The sequence below is a fragment of the Xyrauchen texanus genome, chromosome 35, assembly GCF_025860055.1.
Source record: "Xyrauchen texanus isolate HMW12.3.18 chromosome 35, RBS_HiC_50CHRs, whole genome shotgun sequence".
NCBI classification, from domain to species: Eukaryota; Metazoa; Chordata; class Actinopteri; order Cypriniformes; family Catostomidae; genus Xyrauchen; species Xyrauchen texanus.
In genome coordinates, this window is record NC_068310.1 from 18944802 (window position 1) to 18969107 (window position 24306).

Here is a 24306-nt window from a genome sequence, read left to right on the forward strand (position 1 = left end):
GTGGCAGGCATAAATAACTCTGTCTGACAGGTTGGCATCTCCTCTGCTCTCTGATCTTATTCTGGGTCACTTCAGCCATCGACCTGTAGAACATCCTGCATTTTACACGTGTTTGTGAGTGTGCTACAGTGCATCTACACAACCAACACCATCAGTGTACAGTGCAGAAAACTCAAACAAAACAGATTTAGCAAAACAGATTGAATGGCTTCATTTCAACCATTCTAAACAACACCCTGAAATCCTCAGCCAAAGCTACCCCCAAACACCAGGGAGTCTAAAACCAGTGTCAAACCTTTATGTCAGTGGTTACTGCACCATGTATTGCTATACCTGTTGTTGTCTCTGTGTGTGTGTGTGTGTGTGTGTGTGTGTGTGTGTGTGTGTGTATGTGATGCAGGTGGAGAGTGATAGTAAAAAAGGACTTGATCTGTTTCTCACCCACACCTATCATATCACTTCACAAGACATGGATTTAACCACTGGAATCTTATGGATTATTTTTATGCTGTCTTAATGTGCATTTTGGAGCTTCAAAATGTTGGCAGCCCTTCACTTGCATTGTGTGGACCGACAGAGAAGAAAGTAAGTCATACACATCTGGGATGGAATAAGGGTGAGTTAATGATGAGAGAATTTTCATATTTGGGTGAACTATCCCTTTAAGGGTATACTCGGAATGTAACATACTACTTGCACTATTGTTGCAGTATGCATTTTGTATACTGAATGCAAATTTTCTGTATACATGGAATACTTGACCTACTATATTGGACATAATATGGCACAAGTCAATACACTTAACTTACCAACTATTTTGAATGATGACTGAACCAGAAACATTTCAACATCTCTGCCTTGAATTGTTATTTGCTCAGATGGCCGAAAGTTACACAAGACTGGATAAAAATGCAAAACTAACATATTTGTTTCAGAGAAGTCAGTTACTGAACTACATGCAATAGTTAGAGTTAATTGTTGCATACTGCATACTGTTTCACATACTATTTTAAAAATAGTAAGCGGTAAAAAGTATACTGTACACTATGCAGTATTCCATAAGTATATAATGTAAAAGGTGAAAGTTTATCAGCTTTACACCTATTCTGAAACCAGTGAGTGAGGTGTTAGACAGTGAGAGAGTTTGTGAAGCAGTGCTGTTGTGTGTATATGTGTGGCAGGCATAAATAACTCTGTCTGACAGGTTGGCATCTCCTCTGCTCTCTGATCTTATTCTGGGTCACTTCAGCCATCGACCTGTAGAACATCCTGCATTTTACACGTGTTTGTGAGTGTGCTACAGCGCGTCTACACAACCAACACCATCAGTGTACAGTGCAGAAAACTCAAACAAAACAGATTTAGTAAAACAGATTGAATGACTTCATTTCAACCATTCTAAACAACACCCTGAAATCCTCAGCCAAAGCTACCCCCAAACACCAGGTAGTCTAAAACCAGTGTCAAACCTTTATGTCAGTGGTTACTGCACCATGTATTGCTATACCTGTTGTTGTCTGTGTGTGTGTGTGTGTGTGTGTGTGTGTGTATGTGTGGCTGTATTTATCACTTGTGGGGACCAAATGTCCCATAAGGATAGTAAAACCAAATTTTGACCTTGTGGGGACATTTTGTCGGTCCCATGAGGAAAACAGCTTATAAATCATACTAAATTATGTTTTTGAAAATGTAAAATGCAGAATGTTTTCTGTGAGGGTTAGGTTTAGGGTAGGTTAGGTTTAGGATAGAATATAAAGTTTGTACAGTATAAAACCATTATGTCTATGGAAAGTCCCCATAAAACATGGAAACACAACATGTGTGTGTGTGTGTGTGTGTGTGTGTGTGTGTGTGTGTGTGTGTGTGTGTGTGTATGCAGGTGATGGTGATATGATGGTATTAGATAAGTGGGCTGCTGTGATTGTGTCACACACAGCTTCATGGGAAGGGAAGGGAAGAGTACCTCAGGGTTCAACACACTTGAACAGAACTTGAACAGTACACGGAGCAAGGCCATTGTACATTTTACATATGAAAAGACAGATAGTCTCCACGGCTCATGATACTAGCATCAAAAGACTTATTCATAACAATTGAAAGATTTATGGCAGTAGCCTGATAATATGACATGAACACTTAGTTTAGGCTGCCAAAATGAAAAACAATAAACTTTTAAAATGCCAGTATCAGGGTGTTGCTGGATTTTAAAGAAGCTGAACTTGGGTATTTGAGCATCACTCACTGGAAGAGAGGGGTCATCTGGGGAGTGCCAAATGGCTCCCTCTGCCTCATATTTGTAATAGTCCAGTGAAGCACAGAAATAACCAGGCTGTACTTCAGAACACTGCCGACCAATCAGGCGAGGCCGACAGTCACACTGCCCATTGTCCATCATGCATCTGAGAGTTAAGTTCAAAGAGAAACAGTCATGAAATTAACAAAACCACAACAATTTCCAAATCAAGACCTTAAAGTGACGGTGCACTTCAAAAATGTATACTTTGTCATCGTTTACATCACTCATGCTGTTCGCATTCATGCCCCTTTGACTTTCTTTTTTGGAACACAAATGTGCTGGATGTTTGTGACTTCTTTGCGTATATTAAAAGTGAATGGTGACTGAGAAAAATCTGCATTAAATCTCCGCTTGTGTTCCACTGAATAAAGAAAGTCACTAGGGTTTGAGACTAAATGAGGGTGAGTAACTGATGCCAGAATCTTCATTTTTGGCTGAACTATACCTTTAAAGCAGGGGTGTCAAAGACACGGCCCGCAGGCTGAATTACGCACAGCATTCAATACTTGCACATACTGTAAAAGCTTTTCATGTGAAACTAGATCTGTGGGTGACACAATTGTCCCAGTTCATTTTCACACCTAAAGTTTTTTCTCACGGCAATGATGACAACATAAAAGATAGGGGTTATAAATTAAAAAAGTGAATTTCTCAATTGTTTCCAAATCTTACTGATAAAAATAGATAAGATATCATACAATATACAATAGTTAGTTCCGGTCCTCGAATCGGATTGGACAAGAGGTCTGACACCATCAGCACTCTGATGCTTCACTGTGTGTATAACTCCGCTTGTGCTCATGCTGTTCTAAACTAAAGTGTAAGAGCAGTGCAGATCTGTTAAGAGCTAATGTAGGCAATGTGGCTCGTTTTACATCTATTATTTTTTGACATAACATATGTTACCCAGCAGGTGGTGGCAAAAGATAATTTTTGAGTGTAATATGAGCCAGTTGGTGACGTGAAGTGAATCCGTTAGTCATTGTTTACATAGAACAGCGCTCCATGATCGCTTGTATTACTACTACACTACTAAAGCTAGGAAATAGCTTTAAACAAACAACTTAAGCATTATGGCTCATCATATCTGAGAGACACAACAGACTGATTGATTACAGAACTCAACGTGCTTACCTCTTACTGGAGTTTCCACATTGGATACATACTGTTCAAAATGGAGGAGGACATTGTGGTTTCTATAGGGAATGCACCGGCTATGGCGAAATAGAGAGGAATACCCCCGCTTGGACGGCTATTTTACCACTGAGAAAGCTGACCTTCAGAAAGCTGACAATATCTCTGCTTGGGAGTGGCAACAGGTGATTGCACACACTCTGTCTTTCACTCTCTCTCTCTCTCTCTCACACACACACACACACACACACTCATCCATCAATCCATCCATCCATTCTTGTTTATCCATTAACTTGTTCGAAACAGCACAAGCCGTGATACTATTTCTGAAGTTTACTTGTTCATTAAACTGTTGAATACAAGCAATATCACACTAGCAATTGTGCTATATGGCCCTAAATCAGCACTGCTGTGATTACCTACGGCACTCTGCCCAAGGCCTCGTCCTTGCGGCCAAATCACAGCAGTACTGATGTAGGGCCATATCGCACTCTTGCACGTGTGATATTGCTTAATTAACACTGATTCAGTGATGTTTATTAAAATGAGCCATACAGTTTTTTGGCCTAATTTAGTTAATATTTGGTATTAGATGGCTTATAGCAGCTCAAGTTATCCAGTCAAGAGTAGTGATTAGTTTTCTCAATGCAATATTTGTCAATCTTGTTTGATTGATAGGTTTTTACTAATTTTGTATATGGTATATATGCCGATCTAATGTAAAGGCATCTGACATCTATTAGTAAGTTCCATTTGCAGTCTAAAATTTGTCTGACACCCCTTCCATGAAGAGCTGTTTTCATAAGGATATCTTGATGTTCAGTCCTGTGAATCGCTTATCCAAACTTTATTTTTTTTTTACTTCAATACCATGATAACTCATATCACAAAGCAATTCAGCAAGTTAATATTTGCATAGCAAAGTAACACAGATACCTGACAATTTCTCATTACTGATCAATGGTAAATACACTCACTCTCTGTAGATGCAAAAACACATCAATGACTCACCGGTTGCTGGTCGCTCCACCAAAATCACAGTCGCAGTGTCTGCAGCCAGCCAGGTCATTACTGAGTCCCCAGTACTCAGGCTATACACACAATTAAAAACAAATAAAACAAAATCTAATACAAATACATGAGCATCTGACATGAACACAGAGAATGATTCATATCTGTATATGACCTCTCCTTTTAATTTAGAACTCTTGAATTCTATTTTTTAATATTAGAACAGATACTGCATAGAATTTTAAAGATGAATGGGATGACTTTGAATTTTGAATTTTAAACTCAGAACTCTAAATTTTCGAATTTTGCATTTTCAATATTACAATATATTGTATATGCATGTGCTTTTTTAAATGAAACAATTTAAAAAATAGGATGTATTCTTACCAGGCACTGACTGCAGTAGCGCCCTGTTACATATCTCTTGCAGGAGCAGTCCCCACTGATCTGATCGCATGGGGCCACCAGCATAGTAATGCCCCGGGGGTCACAGTTACATGCTGCCAATGACATGACAAGAATACATTTCACATATATAGAATATATGTCACACGTATAGTACATGCTTCCAAGGTAAATTCACAAACACTCTTTCTAACACACACACACACACACACACACATGCTTACGTTGGCATCCCAGTGGGTTGTTCAGGCTTAGTCCATAGTGTCCCTCTTTGCAGTAGTCACAGCGCTGACCCCTGACATTCTGCTTACAGCGACACTGACCGCCAATCATTCCCAGATCCAGATCAGTGTGACTGTCACAAACTCCTCCCTCTAGAGAGCCCACTGGGTCACAGTCACAGGCTGCACACACAGAGAAAACACCCAGAAAATAATGAGAGATGTTTGCAGCATTAATAAGGTGGGAGAGAACTAAAGTAGTTTTATCCACTAATGCAACCAAACCAGGAGCTAAATGCTTTGAAATAGTGCAGCACCATGTAAATATAGATGAAGTCATTGTCAATCTTTTCATCACAAACATGTTCTATGTAAATTAGGCTTATAATAGATGGTGCTTTATTCACGAAACGAAGCAGAAAGCAGCTGGCTAACTTACGGATACATGCTGCTGGATCTCTGATATCTCTGGCTGGATCCTGGAAGTAAAAGGGTTTGCAAGTCTCACAATTGCGTCCCATCCTGTTGTGGAGACAGTTGTCACACACACCTCCACTGACATTTCCCGTAGCCAGATATACAGCCATATCAAAATGACACTGGTTGGAGTGACCATTACAGTTGCATTCTGGGAAAAGATCACAAATGAACATTGTTGCTTTTTAGATTGGAGAAATTCAAGAAAATGAACAATAACTAAAAAGCATAAATGTGTGTTTGTGTTTATCTTACCCTTGCAGGTATGTGTATTATCAGTCTCGGCAGGTCTCCAGGGTGCATCATGGTAGAAATCTCTACACCACTCACAGTTTAATCCCACTGTGTTGTGTTTACACACACAACGTCCATGAATCTGTCCAATCAAAATGAGATTGTGATATCCTAAATAGTGGGCTTCATTCAAAATGTTGTGTTCCATAACCATGTAAACAATAATCAACTGAAATTATTATCTGAAATCAAAACAAGTTCAAACTCAAAACTTCAATGGGACTGACTAAACCCACCATGCCAGAATCTCTGGTGGTCACCCCAGGCACTGGAGCACACTCGGACGCATGGCCGTAACAGAAGCAGCTCCCACGCACAACGAGCTCATAGAGTGCATAGTAATATTTCTGCAGCACATCAGGACGACGATCAAGCAGGTTATCTCCCAGAGTGTGCAACTTGGTGAAGTTTATCCGAAGGTTAGTGATCCGCAACAAATCTGAGGGGAGATTGTAAGTACACTTAATGGCTGTATTATGATGGAATCATGAATTTATGAATTATGGAATAACCACACTTAGAGGATGTTCATCCATTTTTTTACTTCATAGCAAATAAACAAATCACAGATATGACACCAAACTATTTTTGTATAATAGCTGAACATTCCGGCCTCGTGAAACATCCCTCAAACAAATTAAATTACATTATTTTAATTAATGGAATATTTCTTTCCAGAACAAATAGAGGAAAAAAATTTAATCACTCAAAGTTGAGGAAAAAATTATGGAATCCCCTTGTAATTTGCCTTTCTAAAACAAATACCAGCACAAATCTAAAAATGCAAATTAGTTTGCAGTTAAAAGAGAGTGCTTCAGACCTTAATGAGCTGTTGGACTTGGTTAATTGAAAGGAAATATAGCCCCAACAAGAGAGTTGTCAATTGAAACAATTGAAAGGATTATAAAACTCCTTCAAGAAGGAAATCCAATACGGTGTGTGGCAAAATAAGTTGGTTGCTCCCAGTCAGCTGTGTCTAAAATTTGGTGCAAGTATAAACAAAATTGGAAGGTTATAAAAGGAAAAAATACGGTAGACCAAAGAAGAAGTCAGGACAGAAAACTCAAAGCAATATGCCTTGAAATAGAAAATACACAACAGTTACAGAACTGTAAGAAATCGGCTAAATGAAATGGGATTTAAGTACATATGGAAAAGCCAAACGAAAACCAGCATGAACACCTAAACAGAAGAAAACAAGGCTACAGTGGCTAAAGAGAAACAATCATGGAGTGTGGATGATTAAATTAAAGTGATATTCAGTGATGAATCACAAATCTGCATTGGCCAAGGCAATGATGCTGGAACCTTGGATGGTGCTGTTCTAATAAAACATATAAAGATGCCTGCCTGAAGAAAACAACATTTTAATTTCCCCAGACATTTATGATATGGGGTTGCATGTCAGGTAAAGGAGATATTACCTCAACAGTCAGTGCACAGGTGTACATTGAAATGTTGCACACTTTTCTCATTCCTTTGATAGAAAATAGGTTTGGTGATTAAGTTATTTTTCAGGATGATAATGCATCTTGCCACAAAGCAAAGAGTGTTAAAGCTTTTCTTTAGGAAAGGCATATCAACTCAATGACATAGCCAGTAAACATTCCGGGTCTCAATCCGATTGAAAATGTATGGGGGTTATTGAAAACATTGGTCCATAACAAGTCTCCATATTGCATAGCTGATCTGTCAACCACTATTAGATAAAGTTGGAACCAGCTTGATGGAGAAAATTTCTTTCTTTAGTGAAGTCCATGCCTCAAAGAATTCAGGCCATCACATAAGCCAGAGGATGAGCAACAAAGTACTAATTGTGATTTTTTTTGTTGATGATCCATAATGTTTTTCCTCAACATTGAGTGATTCCATAATTTTGTTTTTATCTCTACGTGATCTGGAAAAAAAATATGAAATTCATTAAACAATGTAATTTTTTTTTTTTCACAAATCCAGAATGTTCAGCTATTAAACAAAAATGTGTTGTGCCATATCTGTGATTTGTTTATTTGCTACAAAGTAAAAAAGCTGGGTGAACATCCTTTAAGTGTGGTGATTCCATCATTTTTGCCAGGGGTTGTACTTTCCTTGGAGTGTTGTATCTGTGCTTCCATGTTCTACTGTGTCTCTCAATTAAAATAAAACTGTCAAGCAGTTCTGCACTAACCTTGAATTTCAAGACTGTAAGGATCTTTGACATGGATTGCAGGATCAAGAACTTTGTAAATAACCTAAGACAAATAAAAACAATACAATCTTATAGTAGTAGTGGGACTACAAGTGAACATTGCATAGCAATAAAGAATAAAACTATTAAGAATGCATACAGTGCTATGAAAAAGTATTTGCCCCCAAGTATTTCTTCTGTTTTTGTGTATTTTTCATACTTAATTATTTTAGATCTTCAAACGAGATATAACATAAAACAAAGGCAACCTGAGTAAAAAGAAATTAAGTTTTCATATATAAATATTTTCTTTGTACTCAAAAAAGTTATAAAATACTTATATTACCCATGTGAAAAACTAACTGTCCCATGAACTTAATAGCTGGTTGTGCCACCTTTAGCAACAACAACTGCAACCAAACACTTCCAATAACTGGAGATCAGTCTTTCACAATGCTGTGGTGGAATTTTGGCCCACTCTTCTTTGCAGAACTGCTTTAGTTCAGCCACATTGGAGGGTTTTTGAGCAATAACTGCCAGTTTAAGGTCCTGCCAGAGCATCTCAATAGGGTTCAAGTCAGCACTTTGACTAGGCCACTTCAAAACTTTAATTTAGCTCGGATCATTGGATCACTTCAATGGGACTGACTAAACCCACCATGCCAGAATCTCTGGTGGTCACCCCAGACACTGGAGCACACTCGGACGCATGGCCGTAACAGAAGCAGCTCCCACGCACAACGAATTCGCATCAAAATTCATGTTTCCCTAAATTACTGCAAGTCGCCCTGGCCCTGAAGCAGCAAAGCATCCTCACACCATCACACTACCACCACGCTTGACCGTAGGTAGATGTTCTTTTTGTGGAATTCTGTGTTGATTTACGCCAGATGTAACGGGACACCAGTCTTCTAAACAGTTCAACTTTCAACTCATTAGTCCACAGAACATTCTCCCAAAAGGTTGGATTAGCAGTGGTTTTTGCCACACCACTCTTCCATAGATGGCATTGTTGGCCAGTGTTTTTCTGATAGTGGAGTCATGAACAGTGACCTTTATTGATGTGAGAGAGACCTGCAGTTCCTTTGGTGTTATTCTTGGATGTTTTGTGACTTCCTGGATGAGTCGTTCCTTTGCACTTGGAGGAATTTTGGAAGTTTTCTCCATTTGGAGATAATGCTTCAATATATAACATTATCATTTAAAAACTGTATTTTGTGTTTACTCAGATTGCCTTTGATTTATGTTAGAGTTTGAATATTTTAAACAATTTAGTATGAGATATACACAAAAACAGAAGAAATCAGGATGGGGCAAATACTTTTCCACAGCACTGTACATATGAAAATAATCTCCACACCCACTCACTTCTCCCTCAGTAGAAGGCTCAATATCAGAGTAGCGCTCCTCACAAATGACCTCATCAATAAATCGAAGCGAATGGGCAGGAACTGTGGGGAAAGTCTTGGTGCAATTGTAGGCAAAGTAGCGATATGGCCTCCACGTCCGGCCAAAATCAGAAGAACGCTCGATCAGCATAGCAGCTGGCCTAAAAGTCTGTGGAGAAGACAAAAGCCCTTGCAATGTCTGGACAACAGAGTTTAAGTAATCTGGTTAAAAGAAAGGAAAATTGGTTCATTTATGCAAATACAGTACCTTAAACTTCATGATGAGATGAGTAAAGTGGAATTCTGCTTCAAGATTCAGTCTAATACTGACATTCTCCTCTCCTGCACACAAATGAAAATGTTAGCAGAAATATGTAATGTAAGTATTCAATTGAACTCACATACTGACAACTGCTCTCTACACATATACATACAGTATGCATATACATTGGCTTAAACAGCACGTGGACACTTAAGCCACAGTTACAGATGTCTGAATTAAATTACACAACAAAAAATCAAAAGCAAGCAGTTCTAAGCACTAGCACACTTTTCAAGCAAAACATTTCACACAACAACAAAAAAGGTTGTGAGGTTTTACATAATAAAACTATATATAAATTATTCAAGATCAAGACACAAAAGTCTGGTTGAACAAGTCCATAGTTAAAGGGATAGTTCACCCAAAAATTTAGATTCTATCATGATTTACTCACCCTCCTGGCATCCCAGATGTGTATGACTGTCTTTCTTCTGCAGAACACTAATGAAGATTTTTAGAAGAATATCTCAGCTCTGTATGTTCATACAATGCAAGTGAATGGGGGCCAACATTTTGAAGTTCAAAAATCCACATAAAGGGAGCATAAAAGTAATCCATATGACTTCAGTGTCATATTAATAGGTGTGGGTGAGAAACATATCAATGTTTAAGTACATTTTTTTTATCATAAATAATTTTTCTTGCCCAGTAGAGGGTGCTATAACTGAAGAATGTGAATTAAAAAAAAAAAAAACAGAAGAAGGAGAATGTGAAAGTGAAGTGGAGATTGGCTGAGCAGGGAGGAAAATGTATAGACAAAAAGGATGTAAATATTGATCTATTTCTCACCCAAACATATCATATCGCTTCTAAAGATGCAGATTTAACCACCAGAGTTGTTTGAAATACTTTTATGTTGGATTTTGGAGCTTCAGAATTTTGGTACCAATTCACTTGCATTGTATGGACCTACAGAGCTGAGATATTATTCTAAAAATATGTCTGTGTTCTGCAGAAGAAAGAAAGTTATGCATGAGGGTGAGTAAGTGATGAGAGAATTTTTATTTTTGGGTGAACCAACCCTTTAAGGTGATGAACTACAGCTGTGGTTACTCTGATAAGAGACATCTGTGAACATGAGGGGAACCGACATTAATATATCCACTAAAATGACTGTGGCACCAGTTGGTTTAAAGTAATAGCAAATATGGTGGATAAAAGTGTTCTAATACTTACTAGGACCACTGTATACTAATATATGCACACACACACACACGCACACACACACACACACACACACACACACACACACACACACACACACACACACACACACACACACACACACCGTTTACAGATTGCCACCATGTAAATTCTCCTCTGCTGTCACTCTGGTAGATTACATTCTCCACCTGGTGGCTGTTTCTGTGGTTATAGGGGTCATATGGCTCCTGAGAGTTACATAAAAAGCACTTATCTGACTCCTAAAGAAAAAGAGAGAGAAATAAATGTTTACACTGCATACAGCAGCACATTCTGATTGTAGTTGCTCTGCACTTTTAAGGACTTAAAGCCCCCATGTGACAGTTTTCTATAAACTGCTGTAAAAGTATTTACAATTAAAACAAGAAGTCCAGGCAGGACATATTGAAATGTGCTTGTCCACTTTTTAAAATAGTCAATAGACTTAAGTTACGTCACAGTCATGATTCATGATTTGCTACTTTCTGAAATGTCGCAGGGGGAGGGACATTCTCATTCTAGAGATCATCTGATTGAACAAAAATCTGTGTAGTGTAACATAAGTCATCAATATTTTTTATCTGTCTGCTGGTCAAGAAAGACTGTCAGTTTTAAATGTGTAAATCTACTAGGGTGACCAGACGTCCCGGTACAGTCCCGATTTTTCAAACTGTGTCCCTCCGCCCGATAAGGTGCAGTCGGTATACCTGTGCAAACACGTGTACCAAATGAGCCAAATGTCCAATTTTAATTTTGTTGAAAACAACTGTACAGAACTGAATCACAAAGATGTTACTGGTTTATATCATTCTCCAAAAACCGTGTAAATGGAAACTGAGAACACTACAAACTTTCACTTACACTCACCTAAAGGATTATTAGGAACACCATACTAATACTGTGTTTGACCCCCTTTCGCCTTCAGAACTGCCTTAATTCTACGTGGCATTGATTCAACAAGGTGCTGAAAGCATTCTTTAGAAATGTTGGCCCATATTGATAGGATAGCATCTTGCAGTTGATGGAGATTTGTGGGATGCACATCCAGGGCACGAAGCTCCCATTCTACCACATCCCAAAGATGCTCTATTGGGTTGAGATCTGGTGACTGTGGGGGCCATTTTAGTACAGTGAACTCATTGTCATGTTCAAGAAACCAATTTGAAATGATTCGAGCTTTGTGACATGGTGCATTATCCTGCTGGAAGTAGCCATTAGAGGATGGGTACATGGTGCCCATAAAGGGATGGACATGGTCAGAAACTGGGTAGGCCGTGGCATTTAAACGATGCCCAATTGGCACTAAGGGGCCTAAAGTGTGCCAAGAAAACATCCCCCACACCATTACACCACCACCACCACCACCAGCCTGCACAGTGGTAACAAGGCATGATGGATCCATGTTCTCATTCTGTTTATGCCAAATTCTGACTCTACCATCTGAATGTCTCAACAGAAATCGAGACTCATCAGACCAGGCAACATTTTTCCAGTCTTCAACTGTCCAATTTTGGTGAGCTCTTGCAAATTGTAGCCTCTTTTTCCTATTTGTAGTGGAGATGAGTGGTACCCGGTGGGGTCTTCTGCTGTTGTAGCCCATCCGCCTCATGGTTGTGCGTGTTGTGGCTTCACAAATGCTTTGCTGCATACCTCGGTTGTAACGAGTGGTTATTTCAGGCAAAGTTGCTCTTCTATCAGCTTGAATCAGTCGGCCCATTCTCCTCTGACCTCTAGCATCAACAAGGCTTTTTCAGCCCACAGGACTGCCGCATACTGGATGTTTTTCCTTTTCACACCATTCATTGTAAACCCTAGAAATGGTTGTGCGTGAAAATCCCAGTAACTGAGCAGATTGTGAAATACTCAGACCGGCCCGTCTGGCACCAACAACCATGCCACACTCAAAATTGCTTAAATCACCTTTCTTTCCCATTCTGACATTCAGTTTGGAGTTCAGGAGATCGTCTTGACCAGGACCACACCCCTAAATGCATTGAAGCAACTGCCATGTGATTGGTTGATTAGATAATTGCATTAATGAGAAATTGAACAGGTGTTCCTAATAATCCTTTAGGTGAGTGTATATCGGCAGGTTATTGTATACACATTTTTATAGAGGTTATATATCTTTCTTTGGTGGGGAAGGGAGGGTTGCATCTTGATTTTTTTTCATGATCATCTGGTCACCCTTTTATCTGCAAAAAGTATTATTTCTTTATTTATTTTCAAAATGTAGCAGTACACTAGCATATAAAAGAAAACGCACATGGACTAAAAGCCACAAAACTCTCATTTTGATATCATGAGTTCTTTAAACTCTCTTGGCTGGTGGCGTAAGTAGCTGCCAAAGTGATACAAAAATTCTAGGTCATAGCCTGGGCATAATTTTCCCTCAGAATGTGGGCAAGTTCCATGCCAACCTGGAAACAGAGGAAAGGGGAATGGGCCTCCTGGAATCAGGTCAGAACATAAGAATTAACATAAAAGAACACCAGAGCACTTTGTCTATGCTGGGTAGTTGTCATGGGCAACAAAATCTCCAGCAGTGGCCTGGCTAAAAAATTAAGGCACGTATTTTCTCAAGCACAATTTAAAAGGTCACGGCAAAGACCAGAGAAGTACCCCAGTGTCTATTTCAGATCTTCACCACCTCTACAATAATGTGTTTACAGACTGGACACACACTCATAAGCTGGGTTTCCATCAAAATGTTACACATTTGAATGCACATTTCTGAAAATTCTACTAAAGTACATTGCAAAAAATCATGCGTTTCCATGAACTGTAAATGCGCATTATCTTGAGGGAGCCTGCCTTTTTGTCATGAAGCAGCTGAACAACCTCTTTGCGGCAGAGGTGTATATGCTGTAATAAAGCAAATGTACATTATATTATTAAATGCTGCCAGGAGATGTTGCAGAATAAGTGCAATATCTCACATAATAAGGGCTCAAATGGCTATTCCCATTCCCCGACAGCCTCCATATTCCTGGGAGTGCCCACCCTTAAAACAGTTCTGGTGGAATGTGAGGACCCACTTTAACGACAATCTGTGGGTGAAGCACTTTGAACTAACCAGGGCTACATTTGAGAAATTGTGTGCCATAGTCATTGAGCCAGTCAAGCTCTCGCACACCTATAACATCCGATGAGCGCATTGCCTCTGTGCTTTTCAAATGGTCATAACACATCATTGTTCGAGCGAATAAGCTGTTTCCATCACTTTAAAGCACATTTTAACTAATGCGAAACTCAAAAAAATCCACCTCCTAGTGCATTAAATTTTATGCAAATTTTGAGAGTTTATTTGCATATCGTTTCCATTCAGGATTTCTTACAAAATTGGATGGAAACACATCTATAGAAACAAAAACAAAAAACAAACAAACAAAAACACATTTGTAATTCCTCTACCACAACCTTCACCCACCCCAAAGTCTCTATAGATATTCTAGTTTCTTTAATATGGCACATAGAATCCTTTATTTTGGGCACACATTATACAACATTTTTTTTTGCATATATACAGTGAAATGTATTAGTTTTCACATATCCCAGCTAAGCTGGGGTCAGCCATGATACAGCACCCCTGGAGCAGATAGGGTTAAGGGCCTTGCTCAAGTGCCCAACAGTGGCATCTTGGTGGTGCTGGGGCTTGAACCCCCGACCTTCTGGTCAGTAATCCTGAGCCTCAACCACTGAGCCACCACTGTCTCATGATGTTATGTGCATGGATGCAGCATCATTCAAACACAATCAGAAGTTTACATAAACTTTTACAAGTTAATGTGCCTTAATGCAGCTTGAAAAATTCCAACAGCAGCAAAGGACCTTGTGAAGATGCTAGAGGAAACAGGTTGACAAGTATCTATATCCACAGTAAAACGAGTCCTATATTGACATAACCTGAAAGGCTGCAAAGCAAGTAAGAAGCCAATGCTCCAAAACCACCATAAAAAAGCCAGACAACAGTTTGCAAGCACACATGGGGACAAAGATCTTACAAATGTCCTCTGGTCTAATGAAACAAAAATGTAACGGTTTGGCCATAATAACATTGTTATGTTTGGAAGAAAAAGGGTGAGGCTTGCAAGCCGAAGAACACCATCCCAACCGTGAAGCGTGTGGGTAGCAGCATCATGTTGTGGGGGTGCTTTGCTTCAGGAGGGACTGGTGCACTTCACAAAATAGATGGCATCATGAGGAAGGAAAATTATGTTGATATATTGAAGCAACATCTCAAGACATCAGCCAGGAAGTTAAAGCTCGGTCACTAATGGGTCTTCCAAATGGACAATGACCTCAAGAATACCTCCAAAGTTGTAGCAAAATGGCTTTAGAACAACAAAGTCAATGTATTGGAGTGGCCATCACAAAGTTCTGACTTGTGGGCGGAACTGAAATGGTGTGTGCGAACAGGGAGGCCTACAAACCTGACTCAGTTACACCAGTTCTGTTTGGAGGAATGGGCCAAAATTCCAGCAACTTATTGTGAGATGCTTGTGGAAGGCTACCCAAAACGCTTGATCCAAGTCAAATACCAAATACTAACAAAGTATATGTAAACTTCTGACCCACTGGGAATTTGATGAAAGATATAAAAGCTGAAATAAATCATTTACTCTACTATTATTCTGACATTTCAAATTCTTAAAATAAAGTAGTGATCCTAACTGACCTAAGACAGGGAATGTTTTTTACAATTAAATGTCTGGAATTGTGAAAAAACGAGTTTAAATGTATTTAAATTTCTGACTGCAACTGCAGCACTCTATCTGATCCTCATTCATGATGGTTGTTTAGCAATGCAAACCGAACAGACATACTAATAACATATGAGTTGACAGACATCTGACAGGTAACACCTGTGCCGAGGACCAAATGAGTGTAACGCTCCATGTCTAGGATGTATGGTGCCTCCAGGCAGTTAAACAGTTTCTGTCAATGTTATGCTCCTTAAATGCTTTAATGACTGATGCAATGCATTTACAAAAAAAATTAGATCAATAAGAACTTTTAACAGACATTCATAGACCAACAAACATTAAACATACTTGCAGGGAATGAAAGTACATTTTATGAGGGCTGAAAGGAGTGCTTTACTCACTCTTGAAAGACAAAAGGGAGGAGTAGTGTTTTAAGATAAAAGAGAGAAGGCAAACAGGGATAGATGTAAGAGATGAATACAAGATCTTTTAAATTATAAACTCTTTTCCACACCTGAACCCTGATGTTGTGTCACAGCTGCTTATTGCAAGAAACTGCTGTTACAGTCAATGTTTTACAATGGTGTGTATAAATGGGTATAGTTTATAGTGAATGTGCTTTCCCACTTGACTCCCAGAAATGTTGAATTCTTTGTGGGGTGTTGACTTGTTGTTGGGATTCATCCTATGACATTTGATATCCAGTCTGTTCACACATGTGCACTCCTCAAAAACCTGCTTGAATGCCACTTCTGCGTTTACATGACCACATAAATGGCCATGTATACAATAATGAAATATGGGAGAAACCTAGGTGTGTTAAACCGATTTCTCTTAATTCCTGAAATAGCGTAAGGAAAGCGTCGTTCTCCTTTACATGGCGTTTCAGAACGAGACTGTCTGCTAAAACCCTGGAATAAACCTTTTTTTAATTTTATTTAAGTGCATGTAAACGTGGACAATGAAAAATGTATGAATGCTTAGTGTCCATGTGATGAGTGCGTCTGTGTGTGTGCGTTACTTATGTATCTGTAGTTTGGGGACAAAACTGTGTTTGCAAATGTATCTCTCGCATATAAAAAAAAACTTTAGATTTGAGCTAAAGCAGGTTACGTGGGCAAGCACATCTATCTTCATATGACAAATAATATCCGTCAGCACAGACAAGGCCATACACGCAGGGAGAGCACCGCTGACGACTACACTGTTTACACAGCATGAGATCAATTACATGGAGCTTTGTGTTTACTGTATTTAAAAGAGAAAGAATAATGAGGGGTGCAGAAAACATTTTGCTTTAAATATCTTTCATTTTACCTGTAAACATGATTTTGTTTTCAAATTTGTTTAATAGAGGTGTAACAGTTCAAATGTCTCACAGTTTGGTTTGTAGCATGGTTTCAGGGGCTTATCTTGTCAAATTGCCATTTTTAATGGTTTCACACCAAACTGTGCATATTGTGAGGACAATGAAATAAACTAAATCTAATTGGATAGGTCTCCAACATAAGACATGTTAAACACATGTCCATTATTTGACAGACTTACCTAGATGCATGATCTGCCATTATATGTGAGATACTGTGTGTTTCAAACCATGAGTGGCAAAGCAATCAATGTTATCTCTGAATTTCAGCAACTAAATGTCAGCCATAAAATTCCTGATGTGATTTCAACATGTTTTCACAGTCACCATGTCTCTCACACATGCTCAATAAACAGCAAGACATGATTTGTAATGTACAGTCAATTTTACACAGTAACACCTATGTTGGCTCTTCCATGGTAAAAGCATGGAATAGTTAAATGAGCAAACTAGATGAGGTTATTAATAATGTTGGGCATACCTGTAGATGACTGACAATGCAGTACAGCTCAGGTCCTTCCATACCACAGGTGGAGGTGGCAGTCAGGTTGATATCTCGGCCAATCAGAAGGTTCCCTGTCGCCGGGTAGCAGCTGCCTTCCATGCAGCCATGTGGGGCTGAGGGGACATCCTGGGCCACAACTGGAAGAACTTGACAGAACACACACAGGAAGTGGAGGGGAAAAACAGAATAAGTCATTCTGTTTAAGAAATTCTATTTCTAACAAAGGCCTGAATGCAATTGAACAGGTCAAACAAATCCACGTTTCAGTCTTTCCTGAACCATAATACCACAAATCACAGACAATGATTGGTAGAGGCAGGGCATACAACCAGCACAGCTTCTGTTTGATGACCTCATGCAGCTCCTGGTCCCACCCAGGCGGCAGAATCAAAGAGGGAGTGTTTAGTTTCCCATTGAGTTGGGAAAATATCTGGCTTTATTCCACATGGTTACCTCTGCAAATGCAGGACTTAAAATACACAGCTTTTGGCATTCAAAATCCACAAAGATTATAATGGGGTTACCTGACATTGTGAGATACAGATGTGTGGGAGGTCTTGTTTGGATTTTGAACATTCACCTCTAACTACGAGGAACCACCAATAAAGAGGACTAACACGAAGACCATTCCATCAAACTGTGCCAAATCATGATGCAGAAAAGGATCTGGGATTTTGTTCATACAAGTTCACTTGCAACAAAGATATGCAGTTCATTGTTTGTGGTGCCAACCACAATGTGTTTAATGTGGTGTATTTTTGGCTGCTGAGAGCAGGAAACAATTGAAATTCAAGAGAAACATTTACAAACCATTTACAAAATTATGAAATGTCTGATTTTCGGTTAATACTTTTGCATATTGTTGGGTTTTGAAGGTCATGGTAATATTAATAAACATTAAAATATTTGATTATAATGACATTCTTGTTTAAATTTGTACATTGAACAATTTTGGTATTTTCTTGGGTCGCCACTTGATTACAACACACAGGTCTCAGGGGTCAGTGGCCTCTGACAGGCGTGTACTTCTGGTACATGCCTGGGTCCCCTGGTGCTAACATTTTACACACATCAGTGACTATGAATAATAATTCCATCATCTCAATAGAGAATAATGAGAGAGGGAATGATTGAGGGTGAATAAGGAGAGAAGACTCGAAAGATAAAAGCCAAAATGACGAAGCAAAAGAGGTTGCGGTCAGTAGACCTTAATATATTGAATATATTTGCAATGATTTTGCTGCAACATTGTGAATATTGATGTATTTTAGTTTGTACATTACATATTTTGAATCTACTTTAAATAAGCCATATCTCTTTAAGCCATATCTGAGCAAATACACAAATATATCAAACATCATAAAAAAAAAATAGAGATGCAATTTTTTATTACATCGCCCAGGCATAGCAGTTACAGATATGTGAAGGTAATAGATGTTTAGAAATATGACTACTGTAAATCATTAAATTACCCACCCCTTTTGTTTGCATAGTTATGAGTGTGCAGATAAGCCTACAAAGTTCATGAAATATCGAAACCAGGCACCTTCTCAGGTCAAAAATTTAAAAACAACAACAGGTGCCATAAATTCCTTTGGGTAATGTAAGCTAATAAGTAACAGTGCTAAACTAAAGTTAATTTGTGAGCCAGAGAACTGAAAGGTCTTACAGTTAATTTACAAACAATTAAATTCCACATATCCATGGAATATATATAATGTATATATAAATGCACACATCCGACTCTCCCTGGGTAAACAGCTGCTCTATAGACACAGGGCGATTAAACTGCTGTGAATACCAGCAATGCAGCGGGACAAATGTTACGTGTGGGCTCAACAATTAGCAGCCTCATACCAAGCTGTGAGACCTGTCACTGATACTGTGCTAATGGTCTTAGAAATCTTTGGTCAAGTAAAGATCTAGCATAAGCTCTGACAGGATACCCAGTGGAGTTTACAATTACATATCTCAAAGTAACGTTTACCTGGCTGTAATGATCTGCATTTTAGGCAACTAAATGTTGTGACTCAAGAAACGTACATTTTTTTAGTAGCTTGACAATAGCTGATCTGTTTTCAAGATCAAAATCTAGTAACATGCTACTTTTTGCAAGCAGCAGTGTAGTGTGACAAAACATCACATTGTATTGCGCACAGAGCTGTACAGCTGAGTGAGAGGAGGCAGTAATCAAACAAGCTATTGTAGAATTGTAGAAGTCATTGAAGTAAATTACCTAATTAGGACGGTAAAAAAACAGTTCACAGAAGCTGTGAAAGAACAGTGTCTATAGAGCAGCTGCATTGTACGTGTCCTACTGTGAGATAAAATATTTTGTTAAATACTGCTGTAAATGTTTTTTAGTTTTAATACGTTTATCCATCAACTCACAATTAGGCTGATTTAGTTAGGACCAGAAATATTTATCATGATCTATAATGATCTATCTGCATAAAATTGAATGGCATCTTCGCTAATATTATTAGGGAGCCAAGCATTGAAGCTGCTGGAACCCTATTGTAAAAGCACTGATTTTCTTTCCCACCCCAATCAGACAACTGGCTGGGCCCAGCAAAACTGCAAGCCCCGGGGCCCCGAAGTACCTTAATGCAGCCCTGGGTACAGATATGATCAGATGCATGCTCAACATCTCTTCTGGTTCTCTTTTGTGACTCATCTGAGTCAGGTGCCACTCACTGTCGCATCCAGAAAAAATAACACCTGTCTCACATCACCACTGTGCTCTTAAGGCAAACAAGGTCAAAATATTGAAAGGTTAATCACAATGGCCAATGAAGAACATTTTAAAGTAATCCATACGACAGTGGTTAAATTGATGTGTTCAGACATGATATGATAGGTATGGGTTCGAAACAGATCGATATTTTAGTCATTTTTATCATAAATTCTCCTCTCTGCCCAGTAGGGGGATATATGCATTAAACCTGTGAATCACCAAAAAGAGAAAAATTAGAATGGGAAAGTGAAACTGAAGTGGAGGTTAAGTGAGCAGGAAGGAGAATTTATAGTAAAAAAAGTATCTGTTTCTCAACCATACCTATCATATCATATCTTAGCACATGGATTAAACCACTGGAGTTGTCTGGAGTACTTTTATGTTGCCCTTGTGGATTAAAAAATTTGACACCCATTCACTTGCATTGTATGGACCTACAGAGCTGATACATTCTTCTAAAAATCTTTATTTGTGTTCTGCAGAAGAAAGAAAGTCGAACACATCTGTTATGGCATGAGGGTGAGTAAATGATGAGAGAATTTTCATTTTTGGGTGAACTATTCCTTTAAGGGGCTGTCACACTAGACTTAGAGCACACACATTTTTTTTCGGACAACACAACGGACCAGCATATGATGTCTTGGGGGACAGTTTCTGGTTTTAATACATATCACTTCACAAGTAACTAATAATATTATATTAAACATGTTAAAATACACCAGCTACTCACTTTACAGGACCAATATAAGCACACAGCTCTGAAATATGTATACTATAAATTGAGCAAAAAGGTCAGTGTGTGACATTTCCATCTTCTGTTGGTCACACATCCTTTCGTCAAGCAGATTTGCAGTTCAGAGTTTACCAAACTTTAACTTTATTCCACAGTGCTGTACAAAATGTATTTGCTTGAACTTGTGGGAACAAGGTGCCCACACAAACAAGTTGGCATCCTGAAGTTCAACAACTTTTGTATGCTGAAGGGTGTTTCGCCCAGTGTGCCATACAAGTTAGAACCGCTACTGCTCATAACATTATTCAAACATGTTTTGTTTGCATCTGAAGGCATAATTAAAAGTCTTCCAGATCATACTGCTTTTCCCTCTAATTTATTCACATTTGTGACATTGAGGTAATCCAAAAGTAATGAAAAGTAACCAAATTACAATACTTTCTTATTGTGGCAATTGGATTAAGTTACTGAAGTAATCAGTATTTGTAATGGATTACATTTTAAAATTAACCCTCTTAATCCAGACGGTAGCTTGGCAAGCATAATTAATAAAAGATAAAATGGTTTTATGTTTGTTTGTGTGAGAGTAAAATGTACAGTTAGAGAATCACATGAATCAACAAAATCTCTTAACAAATACCTTTCATTCACAATTTCAATGTGTTCTGTTGAGATAAATGGTATTTGAAGAGCTATTTGTTAAGATTTCAGGTCCCTAATTAGGAGTCTGAGGAACTTTCAAAAGCACAGAGGGCGGTTTTGTCTTTACATGCCACACACACCAGAAAATCTCTATAAAGGCTTTTCTAAGAGCTGACATTGATGTATCTCTCATAACAACCTTACTGAGGTGAAGGATGTGTTTAACACTTATTCTTCATGGCTCTTCTTGTTCTGACTAGCAAAGAGGAAAATGTGACTGTGAGAGTGTGCATTTGGGGTGGAGTAGGCAAGAACAGATCTTGGCTATAGTTTTTTCATAGTCTGTTATTGAGCTTCCACACATTCGTTACTCTTGCAAATTGCCAAAACAAATCTAGAAAACAAAAGAGACATAGAGAGAGAAAGAAAGAAAGCGAGAGAAAGATGCATCATCTTTAGAAAATAAAATTATTAGATGAGGGTAGATCATTTGATTCATTCTTAAATCTGTTCTTCAGACTAATTAAGTAAAAACAAACACTGCTGTTATCTTAAAGCTTGGGGCCATTATGAACAAATTAAAGCAGTCTAACTTGTACTCATAAATGAAATGTCAATCAAAGACATTTCACAATTGATTTAAAAAAATCCTAAAACATTGTATACAGGTAGACCTTGATATGCTATGTTTCTTCACAATCCAGTTCAGTAATATAGAATTTTTCCACATTTAAATGTTACTAAACAGGTAGTGTACACTATGTGGTTGAAAAGGTATAACTGTACATATCTGGTTGAACAAACTCAACAAGGGATGTTTCTTTCTGGTTAAAAGGCCAAACATGTCTGAGTTGTGAACAAATTCCGAATATATCTTCTTGGTCTAACTCATGGGAATTGCATGGGGTCTAAGATTAAATAGTAATTTCTTTGGAATCAATAGAGATCTTAGCTCTATTTAGTGTTTTTGATGTTTTTGTCATAATTTGTTACATTTTAAGTCACAGGTGAGGTGGTTACGTTTCCTTTGAACTTGTAACCATTTCAATTTAAGCCAATTGTCTCCAAGAAAAAAAAAACATTGCAGATTTTGTTTTGGGAAGAGTAAATTAATAAATTGGCTGTCGCTGTTTGCGATCATAACTTCAAATTTATATCCCATGAATCAAAAAAATTATTCATTTTTAGCCAATTCTGTTGAAGTTAGGAAGTGAAAACAACACTATTTTAATAGAAAATCCTAGTTAATGCTGCTTGCAACTAGTTAACTGGGATAAAAGGGTAAGATTTACCCATTATGGAGACCATTTAAGATAAACACGGTTTTGTTTTGAGAGAGATTGCTCCTTAATTACTTTGAATTTGCTCTAATAGCAATTAATTTGCCCCAAAGTATCTGTATAACCCTCCATGACAAAACATTAATTTGACTGGATTCTTTATTGCAAACAGTTGTCTAACCTCCCTTATTTGGTCTGCTATACTGGCCTGAATGACTGTCCATTATTTCTGAAGTGCAGTAAAGAGTCATTTCTTTTCACCAGCTATTGCAACTGTGAAAGAACTACAAGCAAGAATAGAACTAATCGTAAACAAGAACACCAACAAACATCTGTTCTGTTAGGCTGAGGCACATAGCCACTTGCCCCTTCTATCTCTAACACAAACACAAACTACATAAACTAATGCATACATAATAACTACACACACGTTTCTTCACCTAAACATCTACCTGAAGACACATTAACAGCAACGCCTCCGGTTCCAGAGGCAGATGGGCATCTGTACAGCAAAAGCAGCACAGGAATGCCAAGCTAGGAAAATGTCATTCATTAAGAGAAACATTCCAGGTGTAAATGTATTTTACTTACAAAACTTACAAGTACTTACAAAATGCCCATCTGTAGCTGAGGAATGGCATTCTGCAAGTCGAGGACAAGCCCCCACATGTACTGCACAGAATAGTTTCTTGCCATCAGCTCCAAACAACACTATTGTGCCGTGCATCTTAGGCCACATCTACACTAATACTTATTCCTTTGATGCCGCATGGATTTTCATACATCCTCTCATCCACACAGGGAAAGTGTTTTCCTCCACCGAAAACTGAGACTTTCAAAAACACTCTCCATCACTGCATACTTTGGAAATCAATGACTTAAGGAAACTGAAAACTGAGTTTTCAAATGATAATGAAATATCTATAAGTGCAACACATTCAGAGTCACCCACACAAAGAATGTCTAACTGCTGAAACCTCTAATTCATTGGAAATATGTTTGCTAGTCAATCCTTCTTTATTACTTCAAATTAAGGTCTTTATTAACAGCAGCCTCTTGTCCCATTCGCATATGAATGCAAATGTGGGAGAGCAGAAACACAAGCTCACGTGAAAAAGTTTAATCTTCCATTGTGCACAAAAAGTTTGGTTTGTGAACTTTGACCTTCAAGTTTGAATAAGGGGAAGACATTAAACTAATACAGGATCTTGTCAGGATCAGAGAAAGGGAATGAGAAACTCAGAACCCAAATGCAGAGTGAACAAATAACAGGTTTATTTTATTCAACAAAAAGGGCAAAAAACTAAATAAAACTCTCATGAGGGGGGAAATAAACAAACTACCCTGAAGGGGGAAAAGGGTATCCAGGCTGGGATAGGGAAAACAGGGCACAGGATACAGGACCAACCAGACAGGGAAGGGATGATTAACAGGACCGAC

The 24306-nt window shown here is 38.4% G+C and overlaps 1 protein-coding gene across 1 annotated transcript in view; it reads right to left on the reverse strand.

Moving 5' to 3' along the window:
- The window catches only part of LOC127628847 (laminin subunit beta-2-like), a 77341-nt gene that overhangs the window by 21388 nt on the left and 31647 nt on the right, over positions 1–24306 (reverse strand). The window contains exons 3-14 of the mRNA XM_052105786.1: positions 17451–17620; positions 11004–11139; positions 9662–9735; positions 9374–9562; positions 8006–8069; positions 6075–6277; positions 5800–5920; positions 5507–5695; positions 5071–5250; positions 4829–4941; positions 4442–4521; positions 2243–2399 (exon numbers count right to left, since the gene is read on the reverse strand). Coding sequence (XP_051961746.1) covers positions 2243–2399; positions 4442–4521; positions 4829–4941; positions 5071–5250; positions 5507–5695; positions 5800–5920; positions 6075–6277; positions 8006–8069; positions 9374–9562; positions 9662–9735; positions 11004–11139; positions 17451–17620 — 1676 coding nt within the window. The remainder of the gene's footprint in view (positions 1–2242; positions 2400–4441; positions 4522–4828; positions 4942–5070; positions 5251–5506; positions 5696–5799; positions 5921–6074; positions 6278–8005; positions 8070–9373; positions 9563–9661; positions 9736–11003; positions 11140–17450; positions 17621–24306) is intronic.